This window comes from Hemitrygon akajei, chromosome 22 (assembly GCF_048418815.1).
Source record: "Hemitrygon akajei chromosome 22, sHemAka1.3, whole genome shotgun sequence".
In the NCBI taxonomy this organism is placed as follows: domain Eukaryota; kingdom Metazoa; phylum Chordata; class Chondrichthyes; order Myliobatiformes; family Dasyatidae; genus Hemitrygon; species Hemitrygon akajei.
Genome location: NC_133145.1, coordinates 66,267,932 through 66,286,359, shown reverse-complemented (window position 1 = coordinate 66,286,359; position 18,428 = coordinate 66,267,932). Strand labels below are relative to the sequence as shown.

General features: G+C 47.1%; 1 protein-coding gene across 1 annotated transcript in view; it reads right to left on the bottom strand.

Moving 5' to 3' along the window:
• utp6 (UTP6 small subunit processome component) overlaps window positions 1-18,377 on the bottom strand; it is a 37,523-nt gene extending 19,146 nt beyond the window's left edge. Inside the window, exons 1-13 of the mRNA XM_073026510.1 lie at window positions 18,220-18,377; window positions 12,785-12,869; window positions 10,815-10,856; window positions 10,619-10,711; window positions 10,486-10,533; window positions 10,216-10,279; window positions 9,991-10,109; window positions 8,913-8,990; window positions 8,565-8,646; window positions 7,693-7,777; window positions 6,405-6,598; window positions 5,444-5,523; window positions 5,062-5,139 (exon numbers count right to left, since the gene is read on the bottom strand). Coding sequence (XP_072882611.1) covers window positions 5,062-5,139; window positions 5,444-5,523; window positions 6,405-6,598; window positions 7,693-7,777; window positions 8,565-8,646; window positions 8,913-8,990; window positions 9,991-10,109; window positions 10,216-10,279; window positions 10,486-10,533; window positions 10,619-10,711; window positions 10,815-10,856; window positions 12,785-12,869; window positions 18,220-18,311 — 1,140 coding nt within the window. The 5' untranslated portion in view covers window positions 18,312-18,377. The remainder of the gene's footprint in view (window positions 1-5,061; window positions 5,140-5,443; window positions 5,524-6,404; window positions 6,599-7,692; window positions 7,778-8,564; window positions 8,647-8,912; window positions 8,991-9,990; window positions 10,110-10,215; window positions 10,280-10,485; window positions 10,534-10,618; window positions 10,712-10,814; window positions 10,857-12,784; window positions 12,870-18,219) is intronic.
• Between the last annotated feature and the right edge of the window lie 51 nt (window positions 18,378-18,428).

Below are 18,428 nucleotides of genomic sequence, written 5' to 3'. Positions count from 1 at the left end.
CCACTCTCTCTAAATCCCTGCGCATCTCCTCAAAGTTAGCCTTTCTCCAATCAAAAATCTCAACTCTAGGTCCAGTCCTGTCCTTCTCCATAATTATATTGAAGCTAATGCTATTGTGATCACTGGACCCGAAGTGCTCCCCAACACATACATCTGTCAGCTGACCTATCGCATTCCCTAACAGGAGATCCAACACTGCCCCATCTCTAGTCGGTACTTCTATGTATTGTTGCAAAAAGCTATCCTGCACACATTTCACAAACTCTAAACCATCCAGCCCTTTTACAGAATGAGCTTCCCAATCTATGTGTGGAAAATTAAAATCTCCCACAATCACCACCTTGTGTTTACTACAAATATCTGCTATCTCCTTACACATTTGCTCTTCCAACTCACGCTCCCCATTAGGTGGCCTATAATACACTCCTATCAGTGTTACTACACCTTTCCCATTCCTCAATTCCACCCAAATAGCCTCCCTAGAGGAGCTCTGTAATCTATCCTTCCAAAGCACCGCCATAAGATTTTCTCGGACAAGCAATGCAACACCTCCTCCTCTGGCCCCTCCTACTCTATCACACCTGAAGCAACTAAATCCAGGAATATTTAGTTGCCAATCACACCCTTCCTGCAACCATGTTTCACTAATAGCTACAACATCATAATTCCAGGTATCAATCCACACTTTAAGCTCATCCACCTTTCTTACAATGCTCCTAGCATTAAAATAGATACATTTAAGATACTCTCCACCTCCTCCTCTCTTTTCATCCCTAGCAATGCATTCAAATTTATTATCCTTTTCTTTCTTCTCCCCTACAACTTCGGGGATGGAAGTTGATGGAAAAGATCCTGAGAAGCAGGATTTATGAACATTTGGAGAAGCATAATATGATTAGGAATAGTCAGCATGGCTTTGTCAAAGGTAGGTCATGCCTTATGAGCCTGATTGAATTTTAGTGTATATGGATTTCAGCAAGGCATTTGATAAGGCTTATTAAGAAAGTAAGAAGGCATAGGATCTGAGGGGACCTTGCTTTGTGGATCCAGAATTGGCTTGCCCACAGAAGGCAAAGAGTGGCTGTAAACAGGTCATATGCTACATGGGAGGCCGGTGACCAGTAGTGTGCCTCAGGGATCTAGTTCTGGGACCCCGTCTCTTCATGATTTTTATAAATAACCTGGATGAGGAAGTGGAGGGATGAGTTAGTAACTTTGCTAATGACACAAAGGTTGGGGGTGTTGTGGATAATGTGGAGGGCTGTCAGAGGATACAGCGGGACATTGATAGGATGCAAAACTGGGCTGAGAAGTGGCAGATGGAGTTCAACCCAGGTAAGTGTGAAGTGGTTAATTTCGCTAGGTCAAATATGATGGCAGAATATATAGCATTAATGTTAAGACTCTTGGCAGGGTGGAGGTTCAGAGGGACTTGGGGTCTGAGCCCATAGGATACTAAAGCTGCTACACAGGTTGACTCTGTGGTTAAGAAGGCATTCGATACATTGACCTTCATCATGGGATTGAGTTTAAGAGCCGAGAGGTAAAGTTGCAACTATATAGCACCCTGGTCAGACCCCACTTGGAATACTGTGCTCAGTTCAGGTTACCTCACTACAGGAAGGGTGTGGAAACAATTAGAAAGGAGGCATAGGAGATTTACAAGGATGTTGCCTGGATTGGGGAGCATGCCTTATGAACGAACACGGCCTTCTCTTTTTGGAGCGACGGAGGATGAGAGGTGACCTGATGGAGGTGTATACGATGATGAGAGGCATTGATCATGTTGATAGTCAGAGTCTTTTCCCAAGGCTGAAATGGCTAACATGAGAAGGCACAGTTTTAAGGTGCTTGGAAGTAGGTACAGAGGGGATGTCAGGGGCAAGTATTTTTTATTTATTTATTTTTTTTACGCAGAGAGTGGTGAGTGTGTGGAATGGGCTGCCGGCAACTGTGGTGGAGGCAGATACAATAGGGTCTTTTAAAAGACTCTTGGATAGGTACATGGAGATTAGAAAAATAGAGGGCTATGGGTAAACCTAGGTAATTTCTAAAGTAAGTACTTGTTCAGCACAGCATTGTGAGCCGAGGAGCCTATATTATGTTGTAGGTTTTCTATATTTTTTTTATATTTACTCAGCTAGGACAGCAGAGATGCAGGGCAAGATTGTGAAATGCTCTTCTTGTAGGATGTGAGAGAACAGGGAAACCTCCAGTGTCCCTGACAACTACAACTGCGAGAAGTGCATCCAGCTGCAGCTTCTAACAAACCCCATTAAGGAGATTTAGCTGGAACTGGATGAACTCCAGATCTTTGGAAGGCTGAAGGGATGATAAGGCATACAGAGAGATAGTTACACCCAAGGTACAGGACACAGGAAACTGCGTGACAGTCAGGAAGGGGAAAGGGGTTAAGGAGCCAGTGCATAGTACCCTTGTGGCCATCCTCCCTAACAACAGGTATATCACTTTGAATACTGTTGGGTGGGGGAGGATGGATGACCTAAAAGAGGAAAGTCACAGTGATTGGGTCTCTGGCATTAAGTCTGTCTCTGTGACTCAGAAGGGAAGTGGGGGGAGAAGAGGCACGTTGTGGTGATAGAGAATTTGTTAGTTAGGGGAACGGACAGGAGGTTCTGTGGGCGAAAACAAGATTTCTAGATGGTATGTTGCCTCCTGGGTGCCAGGGTCTGAGATATCTCAGATCAAGTGGGAGGGTGAACAGCTAGAAGTTGTGATCCACATAGGAACCAATGACATGAGTAGGATGAGGGTCTGCATTGGGAGTTCATAGAGTTAGGTGCCAAATTAAAGAGCAGGACTTCCAGGGTTGTGATCTCAAGATTGCTACCCATGCCACAAGCTAGTGAGGCTAGAACTAGGAAGATTGTACAGGCTCCCTTCCAGGAGAGGTGGGTGCTGTACAGAAGGGACGGTTTGCACCTGAACTGGGGGGAGACTAATATCCTAGTGGGAAGATTTTCTAATGCTGCACGGTTGTATTTAAATGAGAGTGCAGTGGGATGAGAACCAGAGTGCCAGAATTGTTAATGGAGAGTTTGTGGAGGCAGATGTTGGTAAGACTTCAAAGTTAGGAATCAAAAGGTTGAGATGGTACGACGGAGAGCTTTGAGGCCTTCCTGATGGGGGGATGGAGGTGCACAGGCATTGGACATCCATAGAGAACGTAAGATGATCAAGGCCAGGGATCTTGAAATCATTGAAAATATCAGGAGTGTGAGGAGAAGTGTCACAGATGAAGATAGGAAGGGACTGAACCAGGGGGAATAAAATGGAGTCAAGGAATGCAGATATTAAGTTTGTGGGGCAGGAACAAACAGAAACAATGGCACTACCTGAACAAGCAGATTTGTGGATCTTTTCTGGCTGGCTGCCAGTGACGATCGGTGTTCAACAGTGGACTGTGTTGAGACAGATTCTTTTTCCATTATATGTCAATAATTTGGATGATGGAATTGTGGGTTCCTGCAAAGTTTGCAAACAATATGAAGATAGGTGGATGGGCAGGTAGTTTTGAGGAAGTAGAAAGGTTACAGAAGGACTTAGATTAGAATAACAAAAGAAATAGCAGGTAGACTACAGTGTCAGGAAATGTATGGTCATGCACTTTGGTAGAAGAAATTAAAAGGTTGTAGAAAAAAGTATTTTCTACAAGGAGAGAAAACACAAAAAAAGTGAGGTGCAAACGGACGTGGGAGTCTTTGTGCAAGATTCCCTGAAGGTTAATTTGCAGTTTGAGTCTGTAGTGAGGAAGGTAAATGCAAGGTTTGCATTCATTTCATGAGGACTAGAATATAAAAACAAGGATGTAATGTTGAGACTTTAGAAAACACTAGTGAGACCTCATTTGGAGTACTGTGAGGAATTCTGGGCCCCTATCTTAGGAAAGATGTTCTGAAATTGAAGAGGGTTTAAAGGAGGTTCACAAAATAACTCCAGATTTGAACGGTTTGTCTTAAGAACATTTGATGGTTCTGGGCCTGTATTCACTGGAATTTAGAACAATGAAGGGTGACCTAATTGAAACCAATCAAATGGTGAAAGGTCTAATAGAGTGGATGTGGAGAGGATGTTTCCTATGGTGGGAGAGTCTCAGACTAAGGACACAGCCTCAGAATGAGGGCTGTCCTTTTAGAATGGAGATGAGGAAGAAATTCTTTAGCCAAAGAGTGATGAATCTGTGGAATTCTTTGCCATAGGCAGCTGTGGAGGTTGTCTTTATATATATTTATGGCAGAAGTTGATAGATTCTTGATTGGTCAGGACATGAAGGGCTATGGGGAGAAAGGAGGATGGGGCTGAGAGGGGAAATGGATCAGCCATGATGAAACAGCAGAGCAGACTCAATGGGCCAAATGGCCTAATTTTGCTCTTATATCTTATGGTCTTACTACCTCTCAACCAACAGACTCATGAACCAGAAGGGATAATTTTACTCAACTTCACTTGTCTCATCATTGGTATGTTCCCTCAACCTATGGACTCACTTTGAAGGATTCTTCATCTCATAGTCTTAATATTTATTGCTTATTTATTTAATATTATTATTTCTTTCTGTATTTGCTAAGTTTACAGTTTGCTATTTTTTGTACACTGGTTTAATGTCCAGGTTGGTGTGGTCTTTCATTGATTTTATAATGGTTAACATTCTATTTTGGATTTATGCAGTATACCCACAAGAAAATGAATCTCAAGGTTGTGCATGGTGACATTTGTATTTTGATAATAAATTTTCTGTGAACTTTGAACCTCAGACAGAGTTCTCTCAGTCCGGGGCTTGGCTTACCACAGAGCCTAGTATAGCACCAATCCAATTACAGGCTATTCTCTCAATCCCGAGCTCGGCGCTGCTAATACTCTCCAGCATTGCATGAGTAGTACAGAGCACAGCACACCACCAATCCAAATATATGTAAACACACATAGCCCAGCCACGCTAATGACCACCACAGTCGTCAGTGATTGAAGAGTGTGCAGACACTTCACCCACATCCAGATGACCACACCGTTAGATACATCAGGATGGAAACACCAGCTCACCCATTGTTTGTAGAGGTCCCTGGGTAGCAGAGACGCCTCCTTTGCTCTGTCAAACACGGACAGCAGCTGCTGCAGTCTCTGTAAGAGAAACACACGCGACTGAGAGAGAGACAGGAGTACACAGAGTACATGTATCCTGGGTCAGAAGCCAGGAGAGGTTCGGCAGGGAAGGAGAGAAAGTGGTGAGCGGTGAACTGGGGCGAGAGACAGGCGGTGGACAGGAGAGAGGCACAACAGAGAACATGGGGTGTGAATAGGAGCCAGTGAACAGGGTGGGAGTCACAACAGGAATGGTGGTGGACCTGGGAGGGGGAAAAATGGGTGGGGGGGGGTGATATCTAGGGTGAAGGACAGTTGCTGGGAGAGGGAGACTGCTCCTCACCTTCTCTCGCAGAGATAGCTTGTTGGTTTTCCGTCGGAATCGCTCCAGGCAAAAGGTGATGTAACATTTCCACATGTCATCTGTAAAGGGACACCTGGAGAGTGAACCTCAACACCTGATCCCCAACCACAGACCCAAACCCACCCCGAACCCAAACCACAGACCCAACCCCCCTGAACCCCAAACACAGACCCAAACCCCCGAGCCCCAACCAAACCCAAATCCCCCCGAACCCCAACCGCAGACCCAAACACCCCGAACCCCAACCGCAGACCCAAACACCCTGAACCCCAACCACAGACCCAACCCCCCCGAACCCCAACCAGACCCAACCCCAAATACAGACCCAAACCCCCGAAATACAGCCACAGACCCAAACACCCCGAACCCCAACCACAGACCCAAACACCCCGAACCCCAACCACAGACCCAACCCCCCTGAACCCCAACCAGACCCAACCCCCCGAACCCCAACCAGACCCAAACTCCCGAAATACAGCCACAGACCCAAACACCCCGAACCCCAACCACAGACCCAATCACCCCGAACCCCAACCACAGACCCAACCCCACAGACCCAAACCCCCGAAATATAGCCACACACCCAAACACCCCGAACCCCAACCAGACCCAAATCCCCCTTAACCCCCTAAACCCCAAATCCCAGACTCAAACCTCTTGAACCCCAAATCTCAGAACCCACACACCAAACTCGAACCCCTGACCAAACCCCAGCAACAGGTTATGCTGAGGTTCAGCACTGTTCCAACTCTTCCTCCCCTTAAACCTGGTCCACCACCAACCTCCGCCCATTTCCCTGACTTCCTCCACACCCTAAGGTGCTCCCTTCCCAAACCTGGTCTGCCACCCACCTCAGTGCTTTCCTGACTGCCACCCCCCATGTATTACTTCAAGTGGCCCCACACTGCATCCTGCCCCCCTCCCCAACCACAGTACCTACCTGTTGGTACAGACACCACGGCCTGATCATACACGGCGTAGCAGCGCTGTTCCTGGCGCGCCATCTCCAGAGCACTACCAGGCTTCTGCTTCTGCTCTGCTGGGGTTTCTGTGGCTTCTGCTGCCCCCAACCTTAGCTCTCTCCGGGCCACAAAGTCCCAGGTCAGTGCCTGCTGTGGGTGCAGAGTCTGCAGGCTGTGGATACACAGTTAGGTTGCATCTCCCCACCCTAATGGTGTCTTCCCCCACTCCACCCCCCCACCACATCTCTCCATCAGCACCCACCTTCTCATGCCCAGCAATGTCAGCAGGAGGATGGTGAATTTGAGGAATTCATTGCCACAGACGGCTGTACAGGCTTAGTGATTGGGTATATTTAAGGTGGAGGTGATATGTTCTTGATTAAACAGTGACAAAGGTTATGGAGAGTAGGCAGAAGAATGGGGTTAAGAGGTATAATAAATCAGCCATGATGGAATGACAGAGGGTACTCAATGGGCTGAATGGCCTAATTCTGCTCCTATGACTTACGGTCTCTTGTGGGTACATTGGCTGATTGGTTTATTACTGTCACATGTATTGAGGTTCAGTGAAAAGCTTGTTTTTGCAAGCCATCCACACACATTATTTCATCACATAAGTACAGAAGTATTACACAATAACAGAATGCAGAATAAAGTATTGTATCTACAGAAAAAGTGAAGTGCAGCCAGACAGAAAGTGTCAAGAGTTCACCTTATTACACGAGGGTTCAAAATAAATTTATCAAAATTTGTACATGACATCATATACTACCATGAGATTCATTTACTTACAGGCATTTATAGGGAAACAAAGGAATACAATAGAATTTAAAAGAATAAACAGCGCATTATTAGCCAAACAGCCAATATGCAAAAAGAAGACCACCTGGACAAATAAATAATACTGAGAACGAGTCATAAAGAGACCTTGAAAGTGAGTCTGTAGGTCTGGCACATAGTGATGGGAGTTATCCACAGGGCCTTTCCAATAGTCTTATAACAACACCCTTTAACATGTTTTCTGTTCTTGTCCATGTTTTGGGGTGTTAATTAGAAGTGTAGATAGAGCGCATGGGTGGGGGGATGGTTGTGTCTGTGATGTGTTGAGCTGTGTCCAAAGAGGTACAGCATCTCTGATCAAGGTGAGTAGCATCTGAATGCGAGATTTGCGGAAGGCTTCTTCCTATCATGGGTTTCATTGCGTGACTCAGTTGTCTCCCTCAGAATAACCCCACAGCCCCACACGCCCCAACTATCCACACTCACTCTGTGAGAATTTCCTCCTGTAGATCGTGGGCGAAGTGGAATAGAGCAGCAATATTCCAGAAGGACAGGTGGAACTCGACATTCCCTGGGAACAAACAGCAGGCGTCAGGTTCCAATAAAGGAGGCCAGGCCATTCAACACATTGAGGCTCCCCTCCCACTATTCCCTCCCTTCCCTGTCACCCTGAACCTTATTCTTTCCCTGCATTAGTTCACCTCTGGTTCTTTTTTCAAAAAATAGACTAGAAGTAAACCCACTATTTCATCTATGCGAGCACCCAGAAAAACCAACTCCTTACAGACAGCGGAGGCTAAGTTCGAACCTGAATCTCTGGACCACACAGTAGTGATACTAGCTGTGCCAATGGTCCACACTATCTTTTACCTTCATCTGACAAGGGCACTTGCCCATGAGCAAGTGGGGCTGAGCCACTTTTCTGGGCCTGAGTTTACAAGAATAAGGACAGAGCTGGTGGGGGGGCGGGGGGGGGTGGGAATTTCATTAAAATCTATTGAATATTGAAAGCCTAGATAGAGTGGGTATTGAGAGCATGTTTCCTACGGTGAGGGAGTCTAGGACTAGAGGGCATAGCCCTAGAATAGAGGGACATCCATTTAGGACAGAGATGAGAAGGAATTTCAGGTGGCATCTTCCTACCCTATCCATTCCCCCCCCCCGCTGCATCTCACCATCAGCACTGAGGTTAAACAAGGCTTACAGCTGGGGAGACAGGGAACGCTGTGTGTTCCACAAAAGGGTTGATACCGGGGAAGGTACCATCGGGTAACAGACCCTTCAGCCCATGCTATTATGCTCATCGATACCAGGTGAGGTTTGATGGGAGCTGGGACAGAACGAGATCACCCCCTTACCGGTCACTTTCTGAATGGCATTCCTGTACACAATGCGTGCCAGTTCTCCCCCGATGATCTCCTCAGGAACCGTTGTTTCATCCTGCACACAAAGTTGGAGTTACACCAGGTTACACTGCAGTATCAGAGCCAGAGACTGAACCACCCCCCTCCATCACTCTGCCCCACCCACACTACCACATCTGAGCTATACAAACACCCCCATCCACAATACCCCAACCCCTTGTCACCTTCACACACCCCATCCACACCACCACTCCCCACACTGATGGCCCTCTCCCTCCACACTTGCTCTCTGTACCAGCCCCACCCACCATCACCCTCCTTTCTCTGATCTCCGTCCATTACCAGCTCCAGCTTTGCCGTCTCCAGGACCTCCTTCTCCTTCTGGATTTTCTCGGCATGCATCAGTTCCATCCGGAAATACTGTCAGAGACAAGACGCATAATGACATCCTACAGTGACCCCTGTGAGAGCATTCGCAAACACATGACCTCTGCACAGGCAGTGGGTACAAGGGAAAGCATTTCCTTGTTACACACATTCCTGCCTCAGGAATACAACCACGGCATTCCTCATCGCTGACCCCTGCACCCTCACCAGGAGCACTACAGCGAATCCTAGCAGCTCAGCACCAGCTTCTCAGGGCAATCAGAGAAGGTCTTACCTACAGATCATAAATTTGTGTGACATGTTCCACAGCTCGCGAGACTAGGGTTTAATCCGCACATCGGTATGATCCACGTAGAGCTTGCAAATTCTCTGTGATATTTATTTATTCAGCGTTACAGTGCAGAGCAGACCCTTCCAGCCCACCAAGCCGCACTGCCCAGCAACCCCGATTTAAACCTAGACAATGACCAATTAACCTACTAACTGGTATGACTTTGCAATGTGGGAGGACCAAAGAGCATCCAGTGGAGATCCACACAACCATGGGGAAAAGGTACAAATTCCTTACAGACAGCACGTGAAATGAATGCTGAACTGTAATAGCATAGCACTAAGCACCGTGCTACTGTGGTACCACACACGATCGCATGGGATACCAGTTTCCTCACATAATCCAAAGACTTACGGGCTGGCAGGTTAATTGGCTGTGTGGGTGAGAATGATAAAGAATAAACTGGAGGGAAATGAGATGCCCTGAGATCCAGCATAGAGTAGCCTCTTCCTATGTCACTGGAAAATGAGAAACACTGGGCCCACTTGGGTTGTTTAAGGGTGCGGTGAGGGGTAACACTCACTGAACTCCCAAGAAACAGATGACATCAGCAGGACCATGCTCAAGCTTCTCTGTGACTGGGACAGAGTGTTGCATCCTGGCACCATGAGAAGCTTCTGTTTTCACTTCAGTGGGACGGAGTGTCACAGAGAGAACCCACCCACCCACAAATACATAGGACACGAGCCAGACAGCACCCACCTCCTGATACAACTTCTGAGATTCTGGGTGAAACCGGAGAGCACGCAAAAACAAACGCCTTGCATTCTCTGAGGACAATCGATCCTCCATTTCCCACTTTGCTGCCATCATCCACAGTGCTAGAAGACAATGAGAGAATGTGCAGACATGAACAAAATACCCAGAGCATTGAAATGACTTTCACATGGCCCAGGGTCTATGCTTCCCTACAGGCAGGAATCTCACCTGGCTTGTCAGAATGAATCGCCAACATTGCAGAAAACACCTTGCTTAATTTCACCTTGGCATTCTGGAAACAGATTGAAAAAGAACAGAGCAAAGTTGTTGGATTAACATCAGTGGGGACACAGTGACCCAGGGCGCTAGGGGAGAGGGGTCACTGAGGGACAGTCTGAGGGAACACAGTGGGAACACAATGAACAATACAGGGAACTCAGAGTGAAATTGTGACAATGTAAGGCAGCTGGGGAGACAAAGAGAACAAATTGTGCTCACCCATTTCTTGCAGAAGGCTACGTGAGAAAGCCATAATTGGACATCCCCCTGTAATACAGGAAGCCATTTAGTTCAGTCATCGTGTAACAGGCATACATGAATCCAGCGTCACTTGCTCGTCTCCTCATCCTACCTTCCATTTGGTCAAAGCTCGCTGGAACAATCCATGCACCCTATTCACAATGGCATATTCAATCTCCTCCTTCTTAAAGTGGTAGCCAGTTCGCTGGGGGGGGGGGGGGGGTGGAGATCAGGAGGGAACATGTTAAATAACTGTCAAAACTTACACAAAATTTGCAAATTTACTGTAAAATTTTCTTCCAACTCACCGCTCGCCGTCTCTTCAGCAATTCGAGAAAGTGTATTTCATACTGGAAATGAAAAGAGTTGGATCACTAGAAGAATCACGACAGATACATTCACACCTCCCACCCACACTACTTCAGGACCACCGACACCTTCACAAAACCCATCCACCCACTTCAGTCTGGGACCACCAACACTTCACATCACCCACGCCACTCCAATACCACCGATGCCTTCACACCAACCACCCACTCCAGTACCGCTGACACCTTCACACCAACCACCCACTCCAGTACCACCGACACCTTCACACCAACCACCCACTCCAGTACCACTGACACCTTCACACCAACCACCCAACCCAGTACTACCGACACCTTCACACCACCCTTCGACCCAATCCAGTACCACTAACACCTTCTCACCACCCTCCGACCCAATCCAGTACCACTGAGACCTTCACACCACCCTCCGACCCAATCCAGTACCACTGACACCTTCTCACCACCCTCCGACCCAACCCAGTACCACTGAGACCTTCACACCACCCTCCGACCCAATCCAGTACCACTGACACCTTCTCACCACCCTCCGACCCAACCCAGTACCACTGACACCTTCACACCAACCACCCAATCCAGTACCACTGACACCTTCACACCAACCACCCAATCCAGTACTACTGACACCTTCTCACCACCCTCCGACCCAATCCAGTACCACTGACACCTTCTCACCAACCTCCGACCCAACCCAGTACTACCAACACCTTCACACCACCCTCCGACCCAATCCAGTACCACTGACACCTTCTCACCACCATCCGACCCAATCCAGTACCACTGACACCTTCACACCACCCTCTGACCCAATCCAGTACCACTGACACCTTCACACCACCCTCCGACCCAATCCAGTACCACTGACACCTTCTCACCACCCTCCGACCCAATCCAGTACCACTGACACCTTCACACCACCCTCCGACCCAATCCAGTACCACTGACACCTTCTCACCACCCTCCGACCCAATCCAGTACCACTGAGACCTTCACACCACCCTCCGACCCAATCCAGTACCACTGACACCTTCTCACCACCCTCCGACCCAACCCAGTACCACTGACACCTTCACACCAACCACCCAATCCAGTACCGACACCTTCTCACCACCCTCCGACCCAATCCAGTACCACTGACACCTTCACACCACCCTCCGACCCAATCCAGTACCACTGACACCTTCTCACCACCCTCCGACCCAATCCAGTACCACTGACACCTTCACACCAACCACCCAATCCAGTACTACTGACACCTTCTCACCAACCACCCAATCCAGTACCGACACCTTCTCACCACCCTCCGACCCAATCCAGTACCACTGACACCTTCACACCACCCTCCGACCCAATCCAGTACCACTGACACCTTCTCACCACCCTCCGACCCAATCCAGTACCACTGACACCTTCACACCAACCACCCAATCCAGTACTACCGACACCTTCACACCACCCTTCGACCCAATCCAGTACCACTAACACCTTCTCACCACCCTCCGACCCAATCCAGTACCACTGACACCTTCTCACCACCCTCTGACCCAATCCAGTACCACTGACACCTTCACACCACCCTCCGACCCAATCCAGTACCACTGACACCTTCACACCACCCTCCGACCCAATCCAGTACCACTGACACCTTCTCACCACCCTCCGACCCAATCCAGTACCACTGACAGCTTCTCACCACCCTCCGACCCAATCCAGTACCACTGACACCTTCACACCACCCTCCGACCCAATCCAGTACCACTAACACCTTCTCACCACCCTCCGACCCAATCCAGTACCACTGACACCTTCACACCACCCTCCGACCCAACCCAGTACCACTGACACCTTCACACCACCCTCCGACTCAACCCTTTACTACCGACACCTTCACACCTCCCACCCACTCTTGTCCTACACTATCAAGCACTCACCTGGATGTAGTTGATAAAATTCTCCTTCCTGAGCACTCTCCGATGCACTTTGTGTTCCAGCACAGTAACCTTTCTTAACACCGCTCTACAAATAAACAACAGTCACAAAGAATGTGGCTCAAAGACTGATTCAGTAGTCTACCTAATGAAACATTGAGTGGCTCTTTTCAGTTGCAAAAGCAAATAAGATTAGCTGAAGGAGCCTCAAGCACCTGAGAGTAAATGTTTGAAGAGAACCTTTATCACTGGAAGAACTAAAGGAGAGAATGTCTGAGCTCAAGGCCAGATAGCTGAAGGCACAGCTGTCAGTGGTGGAACAATAGGAATCAGGGAGGAACAGGGAGCATGAACTGGCAAAGTGGGAGAATCTGTGGACAACAGGAGACATGAGACTGCTAATGCTGGAATCCAAAGAAAAAAAACATAAAGGCTGCCTAAAAAATTACATTTGTGGAGACAAAGCAAAGAGACAGTTTGGGTGATGACCCTGCAACAGACGTTGGACGAGCTCTAGAACACACATGACTGAGACTTCATAAGTGGGGCAATTGGATAAACTCCAGATGTTTCTCCTCTTGAATCAATAAAGGTCAGTGAGCAGGGGGTTGATGATAAGCACCTTATTCCTGGCTACATTGGACCCTTTCCAGTTTGCTTTGCACTCAAACCCATCCAGTGAATATGGAATAGCCTCTGCCCCCCACTATCCTGTCCCACCTGGAAAATGGGGTTTCATATGCCAAACTGCTGTTTATAGACTTCAGTTCGGCACTTAACGCCATCATACCCCAGAAACTGGTGGGGAGAAGTGTCCTCACTGGGTCTCAACACCTTTCTCTGTAACCGGATATTGGACTTGTTAACATAAAGGCCACAGTCAGTCTGTGTGAGCAGCAACATCTGTCGTCCCATTACACTGAGCACTGGCACTCCCCAGGGCTATGTGCTCAGCCCACTGCTGTTCGCAATGTTGATGCATGACTGTGTTGCACGATTTAGCTTGAACCGTATCATCAAGTTTGCAGATGACACAACAGCAGTTGGCCTCATCTACAACGATAAGTTGTTGATGATAACAGGGAGGAATTGGACCAGTAGATTGGTGTGAGAACAACCACCTAAACCTGAATGTGGAGAAGACAAAGGAAATCATTGTGGACTTCAGACAGGTGCAGATGAGCCATCCACCACTACGAATACATGGCTCCTCTGCAGAGAGAGTTAAGTACACCAAGTTCCTGGGAGTTCACATCACGGATGACCTCACCTGGTCCCTTAGTATCTCGTCCCTGAAGAAGGCACAGCAGTGCCCTTAGCTTCCTAAGGAAGTAACGTTCCCCACCCCTACCCCGCCAACTTTACTGAATTTTACAAGAGCACCATTGAGAGAGTCCTGACAAGCTGCAATCTCCCTAGATCCATTCGGAACATTTATCAGTGGTGCTCCATATGCAAGGCCCTTAGTATTATTAAGGATCCCACCCTTCCAACCAACATTCTCTTTGGCTTTCTACCATCAGGTGGGAGACTCCAATGCAAAAAAACAAGAATGGTCAGGATGGGCAGCCCACACTAAATGCTGGAGGAATTCAGCAGGCCAGGCATCTAGTAAAAGAGTACAGTCAACGTTTCGGGCCAAAACCCTTTGGCAGGACTCTTTTCCTAGATGCTGCCTGGCCTGCTAAGTTCCTCCACCATTTTGTGTGTGTTGCTCGGATTTCTAACATCTGCAGATTTTCTCTTGCTTGTGTTGATTAGAATGGGAAACTGTATCCTCCCTCAGGCCACAAGGCCTCTGAACTCCTTGCTGCATCGCATTCAAGGTGTCATTGGTTAATCTGTTCTGTACCTTACAATATTTAATTTATGCACTTTAGACCATTAGGCATAAGAATTAGGCCTTCTGGCCCATCAAGTCTACACCGCCATTCAACCAGGGCTGATCCTTTTTTTCTCCTCCTCAACCTCAGTTCCCGGCTTTCTCCCTGTAACATTTGATGCTGTGTCTAAACAAGAACCTATTAATCTCTGCCTTAAATACACCCGAAGACCTGGCCTCCACAGCTGCATGTGGTCACGTTTCACAAATTCACCACCCTTTGGCTAAGAAATTTCACCGCATCTCTGTTTTGAAAGGGTGCCCCTCTATCCTGAGGCTGTGCCCTCTGGTCCTAGACTCTTCCACCATGGGAAACATCCTTTCCACATCTACTCTGTAAGAGTACAGTCAACGTTTCGGGCCAAAACCCTTTGGCATGACTCTTTTCCTAGATGCTGCCTGGCCTGCTGAGTTCCTCCACCATTTTGTATGTGTTGCTCGGATTTGTAGCATCTGTAGATTTTCAATTAGATCCCCCCTCATCCTTTTGAATCCCAGTGACTACAGACCCAGAGCCATCAAACATTCCTTGTATGATAACCCCTTCATTCCTGGAATCATCCTTGTGAACTTCCACTGGACCCTCTCCAGTGCCAGTACATCTTTTCTAAGATGAGGAGCCCAAAACTGTTCACAATACTCAAGGTGAGTCCTCACGAGTGCTTAATAAAGCCTCAGCATCACACCCTTGTTCTTGTATTCTAGATCCCTTGAAATGAATGCCTACGTGGCATTTGCCTTCCTCACCACCGACTCAACCTGCAAGTTAACCTTCAGGTTGTTCTGCACAAGGATTCCCAGGTCCTTTTGCATCTCAGATTTTTGGAATTTATCCCCCTTTAGAAAATAGTCCACACATTTATTTCTACTACCGAAGTGCATGACCATGCATTTTCCAACATTGTATTTCATTTCACACTTTCTTGCTCATTTGGTCCAAGTCCTTCTGCATCCTACCTGTTGCTTCAACACTACTTGTCCCTCCACCAATCTTCATATCATCTGCAAACTTGGCAACAATGCCATCTATTCCATCATTTAAATCATTGATATACAGCATAAACAGAAGTGTTCCCAACACCCACCCCTGCGGAACACCACTAGTCACTGGCAGCCAACCAGAAAAGGATTATATTATTCCTATTCTCTGCCTCTTACCAATCTAACCATGTTAGTAACTTCCCTGTAATACCATGGGCTCTTAACTTGGTATGCAGCCTCATGTGTGGCACCTTAAAGGCCTTCTTAAAGTCCAAATATACAACATCCACTGCATCCCTTTATCTATCCTGCTTGTAATCTCCTCAAAGAATTCCAACAGGTTCGACAGGCAGGATTTTCCTGAAGGAAACCATACTGACTTTGTATTATCTTGTCCTGTGTCACCAAGTACTCCATCACCTCATCCTTAACAATTGACTCCAACATCTTCCCAACCACTGTGATCAGGCTAACTGGTCTATAGTTTCCTTTCTGCTGCCTTCCTCCTTTTGTAAAGTCTGGAATGACATTTGTAATTTTCCAATCCTCTGGCACCATGCCAGAGTCCAATGATTTTTGAAAGATCATTTCTAATGCCACCACAATCTCTAACACTACTTCTTTCAGAATCCTAGGGTGCAGTTCATCTAGTTAGGGTGACTTATGTAACTTTAGGTCTTTCAGCTTTTTGAGCACCTTCTTTCTTGTAATAGTAACTGCACCCACTTCTCTTCCTTCACTCACTACAACATCAGGCATACTGCTAGTGTCTTTCACAATGAAGACTAATGCAAAATACTCATTTAGTTCATCAGCCATCTCCTTGTCCCCATTATTTCTCCTGCATCATTTTCTAGCGGTCCTGCAACCACTCTCATTTCTCTTTTACTTGTAATATACTTAAAAAAACTTTTACTATCCACTTTGATATTATTTGCTAGCTTACTTTCATATTTCATCTTTTGCCTTCTAATAATTTTTTTAGTTGCTCTCTGCAGGTTTTTAAAAAAACTTCCCAATCCTCTATCTTCCCACTAATTTCTGCTTTGTTGTATGCCCTTCCTTTTGCTTTTACAATTACTTTGACTTCCCTTGTCAGCCGTGATTGCACTATTTTACTATTGAGTACTTCTTCATTTTTAGAATTTACATGTCCTGCACCTTCCTAATTTTCCCCAGAAATGCACGCCATTGCTGTTCTGCTGACATCCCTACCAGCAGATCCTTCCAATTTACTTGGGCTAACTCCTCTCTCATACCACTGTAATTTCCCTTATTCCACTGAAACACTGCTACATCTGACTTTATTTTCTCCATAACAAATTTCAAGTTGAACACAATCATATTGTGATCACTATCTCCTAAGGGTTCTTTTACCTTAAGCTCCCTAATTGCCTCCAGTTCAATATGTAACACCCAATCCAGTATAGCTGATCCCCCTAGTAGGCTCAACAACAAACACTAACCCATCTCTCAGGCATTCAACAAACTCATTTTCTTGGGATCTATTACCAACCTGATTTTCCTAACCGACCTGCATGTTAAAATCTTCCATGATTACCATAACATTGCCCTTTTGACATGCTTTTTCTATTTCCCGTTGTAATCTGTGGTCCACCCGCCAGCCACTGTTTGGAGGCCTGTAAATAACTGCCCTCAATGTCCTTTTATCCTTGCAGTTTCTTAACTCAATCCACAAGGATTAAACATCTTCCAATCCTATATCACATCTATCTACTGATTTGATGCCATTCTTTACCAGTAGAGACACAACACCTCTTCTGCCTACCTTCCTGTCCCTCCGATATAACGTGTAACCTTGGACATCCAGTTCCCAACTACAACAATCCTTCAGTCATGACTCAGTGATGGGTCACATCATACCTGGCAATCCGTAACAGTGCAACATCATCATCCACCTTATTTCTTATACCACACACATTTAGATACAACACCTTGATACTGTATTTGCTGTCCTTTCAGATTCTGCGTCCCTAATGTTTTGATACTCAGCCTGTTGGCTGCAACTAAGTCCCATCACCTGTCTGCCCTTCCTGACAATTTAACTGTACGCTATCTTTACTTTTTTTTTACCATCCGTCCTACCCCGAGTCCCTTCACTCCTTACACACTTCAGTTTGCTTGTTCGTGCATAATTCATCTGTAGATTTTATCTTATTTTCCGAAGATAACGTGCGTTATGTGCTTTATACCCTAGTTCGGAGAAACACTGCTTGACTTGAACTGAGAGATCAGTGACACGACCAAGAATCAGAGCTGCCCACAGAGAAAGAGGCACATCCGTGCATACAAACATGTTGCTGAATAGGTTAATCCCACCATTCCAGTCCACGCCAGGAACCCTACCTTCAACCCGTCCACTGTCCCACCCATCCTGCCTTCTCTCTCCCCCAATAAATTCTAACTGTCCCTCCTTCTCGCTGGAGATATCGTCCCTCACAACATTGTGCACAAACGCAAATGCTGATACTCCCATCACCTCTCTCCCCTCTCCTCTGCACCGCCCAAACTTCTCTCCCCTTAAACCCCACCACCTCTCAGCTCTATGTCCCACCTCCTCTCTGCCTCCTCCAGCAACCCCGCCCGCTCCAGCTGTTCCAGCTCCGGGATCCGCTCCTCCAGTTGCCGCTGGACTCGCTCCGCCATCGCAGCGTGGTAACCTCTTCCACATCCGGTCCGTCAGGAAATCGCTCCGCCGCGTACGTGATCCAGATCTCCGGAACACTTTAGCGGTGGGACTTGAAGGGGGAGGGTGTTCGATCC